At 43.8% G+C, this 19,251-nt stretch overlaps 1 protein-coding gene across 1 annotated transcript; it reads right to left on the bottom strand.

Moving 5' to 3' along the window:
* Positions 1–10,284: 10,284 nt before the first annotated feature.
* On the bottom strand, positions 10,285–12,771 carry LOC127307785 (uncharacterized). The gene is made up of 2 exons (XM_051338568.2): positions 11,533–12,771; positions 10,285–10,836 (listed from the first exon to the last, which is right to left on the bottom strand). Exons 1-2 carry the CDS (start codon positions 12,727–12,729, stop codon positions 10,819–10,821), a joined length of 1,215 nt encoding a protein of 404 aa, XP_051194528.1. The 5' UTR covers positions 12,730–12,771; the 3' UTR covers positions 10,285–10,818.
* Between the last annotated feature and the right edge of the window lie 6,480 nt (positions 12,772–19,251).

The following is a 19,251-nucleotide window of genomic DNA, read 5'->3' as shown; positions in this document are numbered from 1 at the left end:
ACCACCTTATGGTTAAGCATGCATATTGTTAGAGAAGAACATTGGGCCGCTAACTAAAGCCATGATCCATGGTGGAAGTTTCAGTTTTGGACAAATATCCTCAATCTCAAATGAGAAAATTATTAATTGTTGTTACATGCTTATGCATAAAAGAGGAGTCCATTATCTGTTGTCTATGTTGTCCCGGTATGGATGTCTAAGTTGAAGAATAATCAATAGCGAGAAATCCAATGCGAGCTTTCTCCTTAGACCTTTGTACAAAGCGGCATAGAGGTACCCCTTTGTGACACTTGGTTAAAACAGTGCATTGTGATGATCCGGTAGTCCAAGCTAATTAGGACAAGGTGCGGGCACTATTAGTACACTATGCATGAGGCTTGCAACTTATAAGATATAATTTACATGATGCATATGCTTTATTACTACCGTTGACAAAATTGTTTCATGTTTTCAAAATCAAAGCTCTAGCACAAATATAGCAATCGATGCTTTTCCTCTATGGAGGACCATTCTTTTACTTTCAATGTTGAGTCAGTTCACCTATTTCTCTCCACCTCAAGAAGCAAACACTTGTGTGAACTGTGCATTGATTCCTACATACTTGCTTATTGCACTTATTATATTACTCTATGTTGACAATATCCATGAGATATACATGTTACAAGTTGAAAGCAACCGCTGAAACTTAATCTTCTTTTGTGTTGCTTCAATGCTTTTACTTTGAATTATTGCTTTATGAGTTAACTCTTATGCAAGACTTATTGATGCTTGTCTTGAAGTGCTATTCATGAAAAGTCTTTGCTATATGATTCACTTGTTTACTCATGTCATATACATTGTTTTGATCGCTGCATTCACTACATATGCTTTACAAATAGTATGATCAAGATTATGATGGCATGTCACTCCAGAAATTATCTGTGTTATCGTTTTACCTGCTCGGGACGAGCAGAACTAAGCTTGGGGATGCTGATACGTCTCCAACGTATCGATAATTTCTTATGTTCCATGCCACATTATTGATGTTATCTACATGTTTTATACACACTTTATGTCATATTCGTGCATTTTCTGGAACTAACCTATTAACAAGATGCCGAAGTGCCAGTTGCTGTTTTCTGTTGTTTTTGGTTTCAGAAATCCTAGTAACGAAATATTCTCGGAATTGGACGAAATCAACGCCCAGGGGCCTATTTTTCCACGAAGCTTCCAGAAGTCCGAAGACGAGACGAAGAGGGGCCACGGGGTGGCCAAACCCTAGGGCGGCGCGGCCCCACCCCTGGCCGCGCCGGCCTATGGTGTGGGCCCCCCGTGCCGCCTCTCGACTTGCCCTTCCGCCTACTTAAAGCCTCCGTGACGAAACCCCCAGTACCGAGAGCCACGATACGGAAAACCTTACTGAGACGCCGCCGCCGCCGATCCCATCTCGGGGGATCCAGGAGATCGCCTCCGGCACCCTGCCGGAGAGGGGAATCATCTCCCGGAGGACTCTACACCGCCATGGTCGCCTCCGGAGTGATGTGTGAGTAGTCTACCCCTGGACTATGGGTCCATAGCTGTAGCTAGATGGTTGTCTTCTCCCCATTGTGCTATCATTGTCGGATCTTGTGAGCTGCCTAACATGATCAAGATCATCTATCTGTAATTCTATATGTTGCGTTTGTTGGGATCCGATGAATAGAGAATACTTGTTATGTTGATTATCAAAGTTATATCTACGTGTTGTTTATGATCTTGCATGCTTTCCGTTACTAGTAGATGCTCTGGCCAAGTAGATGCTTGTAACTCCAAGAGGGAGTACTTATGCTCGATAGTGGGTTCATGCCTCGCATTGACACCGGGACAAGGATGTAAAGTTCTAAGGTTGTGTTGTGCTGTTGCCACTAGGGATAAAACATTGATGCTATGTCTAAGGATGTAGTTGTTGATTACATTACGCACCATACTTAATGCAATTGTCTGTTGCTTTGCAACTTAATACTGGAGGGGGTTCGGATGATAACCTGAAGGTGGACTTTTTAGGCATAGATGCAGTTGGATGGCGGTCTATGTACTTTGTCGTAATGCCCAATTAAATCTCACTATACTCATCATGATATGTATGTGCATGGTCATGCTCTCTTTATTTGTCAATTGCCCAACTGTAATTTATTCACCCAACATGCTGTTCGTCTTATGGGAGAGACACCTCTAGTGAACTGTGGACCCCGGTCCAATTCTCTTTACTGAAATACAATCTACTGCAATACTTGTTCTACTGTTTTCTGCAAACAATCATCTTCCACACAATACGGTTAATTCTTTGTTACAGCAAGCCGGTGAGATTGACAACCTCACTGTTTCGTTGGGGCAAAGTACTTTGGTTGTGTTGTGCAGGTTCCACGTTGGCGCCGGAATCTCTGGTGTTGCGCCGCACTACATCCCGCCGCCATCAACCTTCAACGTGTTTCTTGGCTCCTCCTGGTTCGATAAACCTTGGTTTCTTTCTGAGGGAAAACTTGCTGCTGTGCGCATCATACCTTCCTCTTGGGGTTCCCAACGAACGTGTGAATTACACGCCATCAGAGGGGAGTTCGGTTCGCAAACCCTACTCCCGTCCGCCGTTCCTCTCCCTCCACCGCCGCCACTCTCCAGCTCCGACGAGCAATCCACCTCGCCCCAGCCACCGATCCGAAGCCCGCCGCCACACGATGGCGTCCCGTGGTCGCGGGATTGGGCGGCGGTGACTCGCCGCCGCGTCTGCCTGTCTTCCGCACCGACACGGAGCGGCGCAAGTGGAACAAGAGCGAGGGCACGCGCAAGCGGAGTGCTCGCTGGTGGACGAACTGGGGGCTCACGCCCCCAGGGAAGCTCGCGCGCTACAGCAACGCCTGCGAGGGCTCCTCCTACGGCCAGTCTAGCCGCGCACCGCGGTTGTCCATGGCGGAGAGTGATACGTCTCCGACGTATCGATAATTTCTTATGTTCCATGCCACATTATTGATGTTATCTACATGTTTTATGCACACTTTATGTCATATTCGTGCATTTTCTGGAACTAACCTATTAACAAGATGCCGAAGTGCCGATTCTTTGTTTCTGCTGTTTTTGGTTTCAGAAATCCTAGTAAGGAAATATTCTCGGAATTGGACGAAATCAAAGCCCAGGGGCCTATTTTCTCACGAAGCTTCCAGAAGTCCGAAGGAGAGACGAAGAGGGGCCACGGAGGGGCCACACCATAGGGCGGCGCGGCCCCCCCCCTTGGCCGCGCCGGCCTGTAGTGTGGGGCCCCCGTGCCGCCTCTTGACCTGCCCTTCCGCCTATAAAAAGTCTCCGTGACGAAACCCCCAGTACCGAGAACCACGATACGGAAAACCTTCCGCAGACGCCGCCGCCGCCGATCCCATCTCGGGGATCCAGAGATCGCCTCCGGCACCTGCCGGAGAGGGGAATCATCTCCCGGAGGACTCTACGCCGCCATGGTCGCCTCCGGTGTGATGTGTGAGTAGTCTACCCCTGGACTATGGGTCCATAGCAGTAGCTAGATGGTTGTCTTCTCCCCATTGTGCTATCATTGTCGGATCTTGTGAGCTGCCTAACATGATCAAGATCATCTATCTGTAATTCTATATGTTGCGTTTGTTGGGATCCGATGAATAGAGAATACTTGTTATGTTGATTATCAAAGTTATGCTATGTGTTGTTTATGATCTTGCATGCTTTCCGTTACTAGTAGATGCTCTGGCCAAGTAGATGCTTGTAACTCCAAGAGGGAGTACTTATGCTCGATAGTGGGTTCATGCCTCGCATTGACACACAGGACGATGTAGAAAGTTCTAAGGTTGTGTTGTGCTGTTGCCACTAGGGATAAAACATTAGTGCTATGTTCAAGGATGTAGTCACTAGTTACATTACGCACCATACTTAATGCAATTGTCTCGTTGTTTGCAACTTAATACCGGAGGGGTTCGGATGATAACCCGAAGGTGGACTTTTTAGGCATAGATGCGCTTGGATGACAGTCTATGTACTTTGTCGTAATGCCCAATTAAATATCACTATACTCATCATGATATGTATGTGCATGGTCATGCTCTCTTTATTTGTCAATTGCCCAACTGTAATTTGTTCACCCAACATGCTGTTCGTCTTATGGGAGAGACACCTCTAGTGAACTGTGGACCCCGGTCCAATTCTCTTTCTTGAAATACAATCTACGCAATATTGTTCTACTGTTTTCTGCAAACAATCATCTTCCACACAATACGGTTAACTCTTTGTTACAGCAAGCCGGTGAGATTGACAACCTCACTGTTTCGTTGGGGCAAAGTACTTTGGTTGTGTTGTGCAGGTTCCACGTTGGCGCCGGAATCCCTGGTGTTGCGCCGCACTACATCCCGCCGCCATCAACCTTCAACGTGCTTCTTGGCTCCTCCTGGTTCGATAAACCTTGGTTTCTTTCTGAGGGAAAACTTGCTGCTGTGCGCATCATACCTTCCTCTTGGGGTTGCCCAACGAACGTGTGAAATACACGCCATCAAGCTCTTTTTCTGGCGCCGTTGCCGGGGAGATCAAGACACGCTGCAAGGGGAGTCTCCACTTCTCAATCTCTTTACTTTGTTTTTGTCTTGCTTAGTTTTATTTACTACTTTGTTTGCTGCATTAAATCAAAATACAAAAAAATTAGTTGCTAGTTTTACTTTATTTGCTATCTTGTTTGCTATATCGAAAACACAAAAAAATTAGTTTACTTGCATTTACTTTATCTAGTTTGCTTTATTTACTACTACTAAAATGAGTAATCCTGAAGTTGAAGTTCGCACGTTTAAGCAACGAGGGGGAGAATGTTTGAGAGATGCTTGGTATAGAATTAGCGATGCTCATAATAGATGCACTAAGAAGCACTCCACCATTATTTTACTCAGGAATTTTTATGTTGGTATCTCTAGCTGGAATAGATATGTTCTTGATAGTCTCGCAAAAGGTGACTTCCTAAGTACTCCTGCATTAGAAGCTAGTTGCATTATTGAGAGCTTATTTGGAATACCCCCTGTTGATAAAGTTAAAACTGAAATCTCTCTTGAAGATGTTATGAAAAAATTGGAAACCATAGAGAAAAATTTTCCAAGTATTGAAGCTAAATTGGAAATATTACTTGATAAAACTGATGAACTTGATAAATCCTTAGGAGGAATTGATGAAAGAATTAGTGTCCTAGGAACTAATGCTGTCCATGATGATCAAATCAATAGGATTGACGAACTTGAAAAAGCTATGGGAACCTTGGGTTCAACATTTTCTTCTCTTAAATATAAGGAGAAAGCTTATGTGGGTAAGGAGCAAAAGTTTATGTATGTCTCTAAAGTGCCTAGACCAAAGAAGTATTATTATAGGCCTAAAATTGACAAAGCCCTTAGTACCACTATGGATGGGGGAGCTCATGATAACAATGCACCATCTCTTGATAATACTTGATACACACTTTCTGCGCCTAGCTGAAAGGCGTTAAAGAAAAGCGCTTATGGGAGACAACCCATGTTTTTACCTACAGTACTTTGTTTTTATTTTGTGTCTTGGAAGTTATTTACTACTGTAGCAACCTCTCCTTATCTTAGTTTTGTGTTTTGTTGTGCCAAGTTAAGCCGTTGATAGAAAAGTAAGTACTAGATTTGGATTACTGCACAGTTTCAGATTTCTTTGCTGTCACGAATCTGGGTCCACCTCCCTGTAAGTAGCTCAGAAAATTAAGCCAATTTACGTGCATGATCCTCAGATATGTACGCAACTTTCATTCAATTTGAGCATTTTCATTTGAGCAAGTCTGGTGCCATTTTAAAATTCGTCAATACGAACTGTTCTGTTTTGACAGATTCTGCCTTTTTCGCATTGCCTCTTTCGCTATGTTGGATGAATTTCTTTGATCCACTAATGTCCAGTAGCATTATGCAATGTCCAGAAGTGTTAAGAATGATTGTGTCACCTCTGAATATGTCAATTTATATTGTGCACTAACCCTCTAATGAGTTGTTTCGAGTTTGGTGTGGAGGAAGTTTTCAAGGATCAAGAGAGGAGTATGATGCAACATGATCAAGGAGAGTGAAAGCTCTAAGCTTGGGGATGCACCCGGTGGTTCACCCCTGCATATATCAAGAAGACTCAAGCGTCTAAGCTTGGGGATGCCCAAGGCATCCCCTTCTTCATCGACAACATTATCAGGTTCCTCCCCTGAAACTATATTTTTATTCCATCACATCTTATGTGCTTTTTCTTGGAGCGTCGGTTTGTTTTTGTTTTTTTGTTTTGTTTGAATAAAATGGATCCTAGCATTCACTTTATGGGAGAGAGACATGCTCCGCTGTAGCATATGGATAAGTATGTCCTTGGTTTCTACTCATAGTATTCATGGCGAAGTTTCTCCTTCGTTAAATTGTTATATGGTTGGAATTGGAAAATGATACATGTAGTAATTGCTATAAATGTCTTGGGTAATGTGATACTTGGCAATTGTTGTGCTCATGATTAAGCTCTTGCATCATATGCTTTGCACCCATTAATGAAGAAATACATAGAGCATGCTAAAATTTGGTTTGCATATTTGGTTTCTCTAAGGTCTAGATAATTTCTAGTTTTGAGTTTGAACAACAAGGAAGATGGTGTAGAGTCTTATAATGTTTTCAATATGTCTTTTATGTGAGTTTTGCTGCACCGGTTCATCCTTGTGTTTGTTTCAAATAAGCCTTGCTAGCCTAAACCTTGTATCGAGAGGGAATACTTCTCATGCATCCAAAATACTTGAGCCAACCACTATGCCATTTGTGTCCACCATACCTACCTATACTACATGGTATTTTTCCGCCATTCCAAAGTAAATTGCTTGAGTGCTACCTTTAAAATTCCATCATTCACCTTTGCAATATATAGCTCATGGGACAAATAGCTTAAAAACTATTGTGGTATTGAATATGTAATTATGCACTTTATCTCTTATTAAGTTGCTTGTTGTGCGATAACCATGTTCACTGGAGACGCCATCAACTTTTCATTGTTGAATTTCATGTGAGTTGCTATGCATGTCCGTCTTGTCTGAAGTAAGAGAGATCTACCACCATATGGTTAAGCATGCATATGTTAGAGAAGAACATTGGGCCGCTAACTAAAGCCATGCTCCATGGTGGAAGTTTCAGTTTTGGACAACAATCCTCAAATCTCAAATGAGAAAATTATTAATTGTTGTTATATGCTTATGCATAAAAGAGGAGTCCATCATCTGTTGTCTATGTTGTCCCGGTATGGATGTCTAAGTTGAAGAATAATCAATAGCGAGAAATCCAATGCGAGCTTTCTCCTTAGACCTTTGTACAGGCGGCATAGAGGTACCCCTTTGTGACACTTGGTAAAAACAATGCATTGTGATGACCCGGTAGTCCAAGCTAATTAGGACAAGGTGCGGGCACTATTAGTACACTATGCATGAGGCTTGCAACTTATAAGATATAATTTACATGATGCATATGCTTTATTACTACCGTTGACAAAATTGTTTCATGTTTTCAAAATCAAAGCTCTAGCACAAATATAGCAATCGATGCTTTTCCTCTATGGAGGACTATTCTTTTACTTTCAATGTTGAGTCAGTTCACCTATCTCTCTCCACCTCAAGAAGCAAACACTTGTGTGAACTGTGCATTGATTCCTACATACTTGCTTATTGCACTTATTATATTACTCTATGTTGACAATATCCATGAGATATACATGTTACAAGTTGAAAGCAACCGCTGAAACTTAATCTTCTTTTGTGTTGTTTCAATGCCTTTACTTTGAATTATTGCTTTATGAGTTAACTCTTATGCAAGACTTATTGATGCTTGTCTTGAAGTGCTATTCATGAAAAGTCTTTGCTATATGATTCACTTGTTTACTCATGTCATATACATTGTTTCGATCGCTGCATTCACTACATATGCTTTACAAATAGTATGATCAAGATTATGATGGCATGTCACTCCAGAAATTATCTGTGTTATCGTTTTACCTGCTCGGGACGAGCAGAACTAAGCTTGGGGATGCTGATACGTCTCCGACGTATCGATAATTTCTTATGTTCCATGCCACATTATTGATGTTATCTACATGTTTTATGCACACTTTATGTCATATTCGTGCATTTTCTGGAACTAACCTATTAACAAGATGCCGAAGTGCCGATTCTTTGTTTTCTGCTGTTTTTTGTTTCAGAAATCCTAGTAAGGAAATATTCTCGGAATTGGACGAAATCAAAGCCCAGGGGCCTATTTTCTCACGAAGCTTCCAGAAGTCCGAAGGAGAGACGAAGAGGGGCCACGGAGGGGCCACACCATAGGGCGGCGCGACCCCCCCTTGGCCGCGCCGGCCTGTAGTGTGGGGCCCCCGTGCCGCCTCTTGACCTGCCCTTCCGCCTATAAAAAGTCTCCGTGACGAAACCCCCAGTACCGAGAACCACGATACGGAAAACCTTCCAGAGACGCCGCCGCCGCCGATCCCATCTCGGGGGATCCAGGAGATCGCCTTCGGCACCCTGCCGGAGAGGGGAATCATCTCCCGGAGGACTCTACGCCGCCATGGTCGCCTCCGGTGTGATGTGTGAGTAGTCTACCCCTGGACTATGGGTCCATAGCAGTAGCTAGATGGTTGTCTTCTCCCCATTGTGCTATCATTGTCGGATCTTGTGAGCTGCCTAACATGATCAAGATCATCTATCTGTAATTCTATATGTTGCGTTTGTTGGGATCCGATGAATAGAGAATACTTGTTATGTTGATTATCAAAGTTATGCTATGTGTTGTTTATGATGTTGCATGCTTTCCGTTACTAGTAGATGCTCTGGCCAAGTAGATGCTTGTAACTCCAAGAGGGAGTACTTATGCTCGATAGTGGGTTCATGCCTGCATTGACACCTGGGACAGTGACAGAAAGTTCTAAGGTTGTGTTGTGCTGTTGCCACTAGGGATAAAACATTAGTGCTATGTTCAAGGATGTAGTCACTAGTTACATTACGCACCATACTTAATGCAATTGTCTGTTGTTTGCAACTTAATACTGGAGGGGGTTCGGATGATAACCTGAAGGTGGACTTTTTAGGCATAGATGCAGTTGGATGACGGTCTATGTACTTTGTCGTAATGCCCAATTAAATCTCACTATACTCATCATGATATGTATGTGCATGGTCATGCTCTCTTTATTTGTCAATTGCCCAACTGTAATTTGTTCACCCAACATGCTGTTCGTCTTATGGGAGAGACACCTCTAGTGAACTGTGGACCCCGGTCCAATTCTCTTTACTGAAATACAATCTACTGCAATATTGTTCTACTGTTTTCTGCAAACAATCATCTTCCACACAATACGGTTAACTCTTTGTTACAGCAAGCCGGTGAGATTGACAACCTCACTGTTTCGTTGGGGCAAAGTACTTTGGTTGTGTTGTGCAGGTTCCACGTTGGCGCCGGAATCCCTGGTGTTGCGCCGCACTACATCCCGCCGCCATCAACCTTCAACGTGCTTCTTGGCTCCTCCTGGTTCGATAAACCTTGGTTTCTTTCTGAGGGAAAACTTGCTGCTGTGCGCATCATACCTTCCTCTTGGGGTTGCCCAACGAACGTGTGAAATACACGCCATCAGAGAGCAGCGAGGAGGACGACCTCGTCCCCGCGCGGTTGCCGACCATCTCCGCCGGGAACTACGTCCACGGCAGCGACGAGGAGGAGTCCGTCCTCGCGCAGACGAAGGCGGTCAACGAGGCAGAGGCTCGAGCGCGCTTCCGTCGGGAGGAGGCCGACGCCGTCCGCCACGTTAGGGAGTATGAGGCGGCCCGCCGGGAGGCCCGTGTCCGCCGCGTCAAGCTCGAAATAGTCGAGCTTGACAAGGACGACACGTGAAGAACTTCCACGCTGCCGACCTTCTCCGCCACCACCGGCACCGCCGCGCGCCATAGGTCATTAGGCCGCATTTTGCTTCTAGGTAGGTCACGCTTGCCGGTGTAGCTATCGATTAGCTTCAATTTCTCGACCTATGTAAGTATTCATGCTCAATCAGAGCATCTATGTCATCTAGAACTACGATCGTCGTCTAAGTTTACCCGCGTTATTTCGAATTCCGCTTTTCAGTTCCATCATACGGTTTCTATTCTGCGCCACTGCGAAATTCGACAGAACTTACGTTTCCGGTGCACTGAACTCGACGTTTTCAGTTCGTGTTTTTTCGGGCTCTACTAGAGATGCTCTAATCATGCGATATGTACAAAGTCGAGAAACTAATAAGTCATGTCACAAACAAGAAAATTGGTTTGCTCTGGAGGAAAGAAATATGTCTGGTGCTTCCACTTTCGGTTTCACATTACATTAAGACTTCTACTTTCAGTACAGAAATCACTCTTTTCTGTTCGCATGACCTCCAAACACAATAGATTTCTACTTCTCCAACAGGTAAATTGAGCAATTGTATAAACCCGAGTGCTTGCGATCATTCATTACATCATTACACATATATGGAAATTTTCAAGGTACATTAAAATTTCTTTAAAATAACTAATATTATTCCTACGAATCAACCCAGTCTGCCGCAGTCAAGCTCGGTAGCATGAAAAAACTCAAACAAATCTTCTTCACATGAAACTCTGGAGGCATATGAATGATGTAGCCCAGTGAGAATATCACTTCACTAGTTTTATCAAGTACTGCAGCCTGAAAGAACTTGAAAATATGTTTCTTCTATCGCTCCTCAGGAGGCATATGAATGATGCAGCACATTGAACACATATCACTTCACTTCAGTAGTTTCTGGTAGCTTGCTCAGACTTTAACTGGAGCTGCAGGGCTGCAAAAACAGATAGTGATGCAATCAGCCACCTTAGATAAGCTGGTGTTGCAAAAAACAACTAGTTCCTCCTTTCCATAATTCTTGTTCTGGTTTTAAAATTTAAACTACAATCACAACAAGAATTATGGAACAGATGGAGTATATTAACATGGAATTGAACTTTCTTTTAGCAATCCATATAAGAACATTAGTTCTCAGTTTTCATGTCATGCTCGCTTCATCATCTCAAGTAAAAATCTGAATGAGCTCTGTAGATTCCGTGCCAATTTGGCAACATCTTACAATATACTTATCAGTCCAAAGATCACAGCAGCCCCATTGCGCGGAAGATAAAAATTGTGCATAAGTGCATCAAGCTTTACGTTTTCTTCTAGAGAAAAAATCAACATCAATTGTCAACCAATCTTGTACACGGTCTATTTTACTGATACAATGTGGAGATTACATGGTTAATGTGCAGCTTAACGTTATACTTGAATCCATTTTCTACATAGGAGAGAAAGGTAATCAATGGTATTTGTTGAAGCTACACGAAAAACAAGTAAATTCCAACATTGAGTTGACTCCGACCGAACATGTACCACTATCATGTAAGAAGATTTTTATCAGATATAACGCGGCAATAAAAGTAGGGAGATTTGTATATATCTACAAAAGACAACCAATGAACAAAGTTTCGAGTCGAGGGTTCACCTTGTCGAGCACCAAAGAAGGAGGCCACGCCATGATGTAGGGATACATATCATCGTGAATGATGGGACAGAGCTTATTGAGCTCCTCCGTTTCCACGCAGAAGGATAGGAACCAGCCAGGTAACTTGAGATCCACCTCACAGTAAGCAGACAAGTACACAAATCCATCTTCAATCGCCATAACCTCGAGTATAACATGATCATCCGTGAAACAGTGCCTGAGCCCATCAATCCCCTGCTCCAGCGAAAACGTCTTGTCCATCATCCACCTCTCCAAACCATCATCCTCATTGGTTCCCCAGAGCCAAACAACAAGGGTGAGTTTAACAGTGCAGATGACACATAGCTTCCCATCCCTGGTCTCACCGGCAACAAGTGCTTCTTGCCCTTCTACGTGAGGCAGATCGATCCGAGAGAACTGCATCGTAGCGGTGTTGAGCACGCGCGCCGTGGCTAGACTCACTGCTACCCAGTAGATGGACCCATTCACCAGCTTTCCGTTGTCAGGGGTGAAATTCTCGTCCAAAGGCTGCAACACGGGCCGCATATTTGGAGCGAACACCAACGGGAAAACCTGCCACTCTCTGGTGTCTGATGAGAGGACAGCGGCCTGCGCCCCGTAGTCTTCGCTGCAGACGCAGATAACGCGGAACGGACCTTGGTCCTCTTCCGGGGAGAGGACATGGTACTCGATGCACATATCTATGAAGATCTCGTCGGGCGGTGTGGGGAAGAGATGTAGGGCACGCGTCAGGGGGTTGTAGACGGCCAAGCCATCGGTTCTGTTATAGCTGATGAGAACAACGTACCCGTCGTGGCAGTCCTTGATTGACCACTCGGGGGCGGAGCCTTCGTCGTCGGGAAGGCGGGTGAGGAGGAAATCGGCGCCACGGACGGCCGCGGTGAGGTCCGGGTCGGAGCGCAGGCGGACAGGACGGAAAGCAGGGGTGTCGGAGTCGAATATGTCGAGGAATAGGCCGAGGAGTGGGGGCGAGTGGAGGTCGCGGAAGCGGCGGCGGAAGGCCGGGGATGAGCGGACGGCGCGGAGGAAGGCGGGGCAGGCGAGAGTGGCGCGGACGAGGGTCGGGAGGGAGGGGAGGCGGAGGAATATCTCTCGAAGGAGGTCGTCACCGAGGTCGCATATGGTGGTCGGAGCAGGTGGTGGGGATTTCGGCGGTGGCGGCGGCTCACATGCCATGGCGACACACACAGGGAATGAGTGAAGGCTGTCTAGGTTCAACCAAAGACAGAAGAAGAAAGAAGCAAATTAAGGGCCGTGAGCCGAGAAAAGCCCCTGGAAAAGGGCGTAGCCAGCTCACCGTGTCGCCTGGAGCATGCACGCATGCTGTCAACGCACGCTCATGCGGGTCATACGCGCGCGGTCGCTCCAGCCGCGGGATACATACCATATGCTGTCAACAAGAGAGACTCGGTCGCTCCAGCCGGGATACATACCGACCAAATGCGATCAATTGCCTCCGAATTAAGGATCACCAGCATATCCATCTATCGACGAGGAGGAACGGTAAGACTGCCTGCTGCCAGCCTGTCTCCACCTACAAATTAAACTCGCTCGGTTCAATGGAATGGATGCATGCGTACGTCACTCCTCGGTTATTAATTTCACGCCAACTCCTTCACCTTTACTACTGTATCGATCAAACCTCACCTCAATCCGGTTTTCTTTTTTCCTTTTTGGAACAACACTAGCATATTAGTACTATATATGCGCACGTTCCATGGATTTTCAACTTTGTTTCCTTGTTTTTCTTGTCCCACCACTTGGCGCAGTCGCTCCTTTATCCATTTCCTTTCATGCCCGCTATTTCAGCCATGGATCACTCAAGTGTCACGTACTACGACTGCCCAAGCAAATCATCCTTGGAATGGACCAACGTGATCAGCCGCGATAAACTTCATCTGGCCATTTCAACTACCATCGCCGGTTCGACTACTCTACTTGCCTGCATGCATCAGCCTCAACTAAATAAAACTACTAATAGTGAAAGTTTGTAGTAACATTACACACCCCAAACCATTTTGGTGATATGACATGATAATAAATGAAGAAAAAAAGTATAGTGGTAACTAGCTATGTTACCATAACATCACACTACTCAATACAAGATAAGTCTACAATCTAATAAATATAACATGCATGATACCACATATATGTAACTAACCACTATAAATGTAGTACTCCCTCCGTCCCGGTTCACAGGGCCTAATCTAAAAAAACATTTGTCCCACAATACTTTCCTACTAAGACCTGCATGCATTTAATTAGAACTAGTAACCTCCTCTAATTACTATCTCTACCTTCACTTTCTACTCCATAGAGTAGTAACACCATGTTACTACTCTATGTTACTCTCCACTATGACTAGTCTAACACATCACAATTTTAATCAACAACCAAAGACGAATCCAAATTATAAACAAGATGGATATAGTTTGCCACGTTTTTTTTATATCATCACAGATCGATATTAATATCATGTCTCAGCTCAAGCGACATTCATTTTACACAAACAGATTGGCCAAACTACTACTAGTACAAATATGGGCCGTCATAAATCATGACATTTTTAATATCACGCACACAGGATTCCTAGCTACCTTCACATCATGGATCAATGATGCATCACGTTTGATTGGCTTCCATTCTTACTACATGCTCCAGCTAGCTGCTCCATTTGCTAGCGCCGTCATCTACTCCTCCTTCGGCATCAACAACAAGAAGAACGTTGATGTTCAGCAAAACACCAAATCTAACTCCAGTAGCATAGCTTTGTTAGATGTATATATCTGTATATTGTAGTTTCCCCATATGTTAAGGGACTTCCTGCATATTTGCACTTGTACATGTACTATATATTGTGGCATTTGGCCCTCTGATAATACATCAAGCATATTGCCCTAACATGGTATCAGAGCCCCAGGTTTCGAGTTCAAATCCTGGCTTTCACAATTTATTCTAGAAAATTCCCCGCAGCCTCCTGTCGTGTGGTCCCGGCCTCCCGCTGCCTCTTTGCTTCTCTACACGTGTTGACTTGTCTTCTTGTCTTCCCGTCACACGTGAGGGAGGGTGTTGACGTGTATAAGTAGATTGCCTTTCTCTTTCCATCAGTAGATGCAATTAGTATCTAGAAACTAATAAACTCAAGACTGCGGAGAGGAACAAATAAGTATACTACGGCCTCGGTGAAAGAACATCTCTCATAATATGTTTTGTGTGTTTGATGTCAATGTATGTGATACACTAATGTTTGTCTCAGTGGTACAGGGATTATATAGATACATATATTCATGTGTGATGGATGTGGTGAGACATGTCAAAAAGAAGCTCTAACAGGATCACTGATGACCCACAAGTATAGGGGATCGCAACAGTCTTCGAGGGAAGTAAAACCCAATTTATTGATTCGACACAAGGGGAGACAAAGAACACTTGGAAGCCTTAACAACGGAGTTGTCAATTCAGTTGCACCTGGAAACAGACTTGCTCGCAAGAGTTTATCAGTAGTAACAGTTTTATAGCAGTAGCAGTAGTGAAATAACAGCAGCAGAGTAACAGAGACAGCAGTAGTGATTATAGCAAACAGCAGGATTAAAATACTGTAGGCACGGGGACGGATGACGGGCGTTGCATGGATGAGAGAAACTCATGTAACAATCATAGCAGGGCATTTGCAGATAATAATAAAACGGTGTCCAAGTACAAAGCAATCAATAGGCATGTGTTCCATATATAGTCGTGCGTGCTCGCAATGAGAAACTTGCACAACATCTTTTGTCCTACCAGCCGGTGGCAGCCGGGCCTCAAGGGAAACTACTGGATATTAAGGTACTCCTTTTAATAGAGTACCGGAGCAAAGCATTAACACTCCGTGAACACATGTGATCCTCACATCGCTACCATTCCCTCCGGTTGTCCCGATTTCTGTCACTTCGGGGCCATCGGTTCCGGACAGCGACATGTGTATACAACTTATAGATAAGACCATAAACAATGATTATCTTCATGAAACAATAACATGTTCAGATCTGAGATCATGGCACTCGGGCCCTAGTGACAAGCATTAAGCATAACAAGTTGCAACAATATCATCAAAGTACCAACAACGGACACTAGGCACTATGCCCTAACAATCTTATGCTATTACATGACCAATCTCATCCAATCCCTACCATCCCCTTCGGCCTACAGCGGGGGAATTACTCACACATGGATGGGGGAAACATGGCTGGTTGATGTAGAGGTGATGGCGGTGATGGCGGCGATGATCTCCTCCAATTCCCCGTCCCGGCGGAGTGCCAGAACGGAGACTTCTGGCTCCCGCGACGGAGTTTCGCGATGTGGCGGCGTTCTGGAGGGTTTCTGGCGACTTCGACTTCTCTTCTGGTGTTTTTAGGTCGAGGCGAATAAGTAGTCCGAAAGAGGGCGTCGGAGGCCGGCCGAGGGGGCCACACCACAGGGCCGCGCGGGCCCCCCTGGGCCGCGCCGCCCCATGGTGTGGGGCCCTCGGGCCTCCACTTCAATTGCCCTTCTGGCTCCGTTAGTTTCCTGGGAAAATAGGGCCTTCTGCATAAATTCCGAGGTTTTTCCCGAAAGTTGGATTTCTGCACAAAAACGAGACACTGAGCAGTTCTGCTGAAAACAGCGTTAGTCCGTGTTAGTTGCATCCAAAATACACAAATTAGAGGCAAAACAATAGCAAAAGTGTTCGGGAAAGTAGATACGTTTTGGACGTATCAACTCCCCCCAAGCTTAGCTTATTGCTTGTCCTCAAGCAATTCAGCTTAACAATCGAGCGATAAAAGAACTTTCACGAACACATTTGCTCATATGATGTATATATTCTCATGGTATGGCTAATACTTAAGCAGTTCATAATGAGATACATGCAAATAAGATCATCTAACAGCTATGTCAATCATGGAGAAGCACCAACAATTAATAATAAGCATCATGAATCATGTATATAAGCAGAATTGTAATGTTCATAAGAGAGCATGATAAAGTGGTATCTCGCTTGCCTGTATTTGGTTGGCAAAACATAAATGCCCGGGCACCTCTGGAGTTCATAGAAAGACTAGAAGTAGTGATTGTCAAAAGATAAATGCATCAAAGTTATACCACAATCAATCATATTTTGAGACAAGCATATTATACTAAGAATGACAGTTGTGCTCTCAAGATAGTGCTCAAAGAAATAATGGAGACACAACATAAAAGTAAAAGATTGACCCTTCGCAGAGGGAAGCAGGGATTAACATGCGCTAGAGCTTTTTATTTTTATAAAGACAGGAGTAAAATTATTTTGAGAGGTGTTTGTTGTTGTCAACGAATGGTAATGGGTACACTAACTACCTCGCCAACCGGACTTTCAAGAGCGGCTCCCATGAATTATTGCATATTTATTTGGCACTCCTTCCAACCTTTCTTTCACAAACCATGGCTAACCGAATCCTCGGGTGCCTGCCAACAATCTCATACCATGAAGGAGTGCCTTTTTATTTTAGTTTTACTATGATGATGACACTCCCCCCAACCTTTGCTTACACAAGCCATGGCTAACCGAATACTTCGGGTGCCGTCCAACAATCACAAACCATGGAGGAGTGTCTATTTAAGTTAATTAATTCGGGACTGGGAATCCCATTGCCAGCTCTTTTTGCAAAATCATTAGATAAGCGGATGTGCCACTAGTCCATATGAGAGTCCGTCAAAAGTAAATGACAAGGTTGAAAGCTAAACACCACATACTTCCTCATGAGCTATGAAACATAAACACAAATTGAGAAGCATTTTGAAGGTTTTAAAGGTAGCGCATGAGAATTTACTTGGAATGGTTTGAAATGCCATGCATAGGTATTTATGGTGGACACGCTGGAGTAACTTGGTTTTCATGTGGTTGGAAGCACGAGCAGCGTTCCCGCTCAGTACAAGTGAAGGCTAGCAATAGACTAGGGAGCGACAAATCAAGAGAGCAGTAACTGTCATAATCATGCTTGCGGCAAAATAAATTAACGGAGGCATAAAAGTGATACAAGAACTCTGAAGCAATATAGATCATCGAGGCTTAATTGACTTTTTTGTTCAGTCATATGCATGCGTGAGCATGTGCCAAGTCGATATAAATGAATTATTCAGAGGAGGATACCACAATGCCATACTTACTTATGAATAAAACAATGCAGACAAACATACATGACATGCTACTCATATTAATAAATTGAAGCTAAACATGAGAGATCATGAACTACTAGACTTTCTCAAATAACATATACCTCACATGAACCAACTAAGCATGCTCACATGGATGAGTATATGTACAAAAATGAAAACAAATAGAGTTCATACCAGCCTCTCACCACAATCAGATTGTCGTAGATCGTCATTATTGCCTTTTCACTTGTGCAGCTTGGATAATATGAAATGAAAACCACGCTCCAGCCACCGAAGACCATTGAACTCAAAAAGAACTTTACAAACCAGAGAAGAACAGCAAATATTTTTGGTGTTTTCAAATTGCAAATAAGAACAAGAGGAAACAAACAAACAAAGCAAAATCTTTTTGGGTTTTCTTATAGCAAACTAGCAATAGCAAATAAAGTGAAACAAATGCAAGAAACCAAAGCAAACAAATGGTGAAGAGAAACAACAGAAATATTTTTGGTCTTTTTGTGTTTTGGGAAGGAAACAAAACAAAAACAAGAAATAGCGAACTAAAAGAAACACAGAAAAGCAGGATGACAGAAATCTGCCAAAACCTGACAGCAGTACAGAAATCGATTTTTACAAAAATCTTACGTTGCTCAGATCGAAAAGTGTTCAACTAATGAAAGTTAGATAACAACCTGGGGAACCTACACAAAAATTTGCAGCTTAAAATGACGTTCTGGCTATTTTTGACGATTTTTACAGCAACGTTCCAGAATCTGTTTTCAGGCAGCACTTCCCCAAATATCATCTTCCTCTCATTAGAAAACCACTCAAACGAACAAAACAAGTATGTGCAAGTATCCAGCAATCATAATATGCAAAGAATGAGTGATGCCGGTATACGTCCCCCCAAGCTTAGGCTTTTGGCCTAAGTGGAGTTCAATCCCATCGATCCCATGAAGTAGTGTCTCCGTAATATGAAGAAGATGGGTCGTATTCCGGGTATGTGCTAGAAGAAGCACCCGGATATGTGACGGTGTGGTCGTAGGAGGTCCCGACATCCTCGGAGTCATGTTGCTGGTGGAATTCTTGTATCTTCATATGTTCATCCACCTCCTCCTTGGTGCACGACCATGATTGCCTGTCAATACTTAACAAACCAGGTTGGGGAAGAGGGATTTCCTTCTCCTCCCCGTCAGAAAACAACATTCTATACACCATATTATCTAAAGTAGAGTCAGTGGTAACAAAATGATGACTCTTCATAGCAGTAATATCGAGTCTCCTAGGGGCCAATGGCACATCATTAGGATCAAGAGGAAGATTAAGATATGTTAAAACACGCAATGCGATAGTTCCTCCAAAAATAGGCCCCCTGGTAGTCAGGCGGCGAGCAATAAGAGCACCGAGGTGATAGGAGGTTTGACCAGTAAGTGCAATATGCAAGAAAGCAAGATGGTAACTAGAGATATTACTAGTGTTCTCCCTACCAAGAATGCTAGTAGCAATGTAGTATGCGAAATACTTAATGGCGGGAAGTTGGATGTTCCT

Source organism: Lolium perenne, chromosome 1, assembly GCF_019359855.2.
Source record: "Lolium perenne isolate Kyuss_39 chromosome 1, Kyuss_2.0, whole genome shotgun sequence".
NCBI classification, from domain to species: Eukaryota; Viridiplantae; Streptophyta; class Magnoliopsida; order Poales; family Poaceae; genus Lolium; species Lolium perenne.
Note: the sequence above shows the minus strand (reverse complement) of the source record. Positions and strands in the feature narration are given on the sequence as shown.

Excerpts from the sequence above, each read along its gene's own strand:
- LOC127307785 (XM_051338568.2), bottom strand. The coding sequence starts at position 12,729 with ATGGCATGTGAGCCGCCGCCACCGCCGAAATCCCCACCACCTGCTCCG.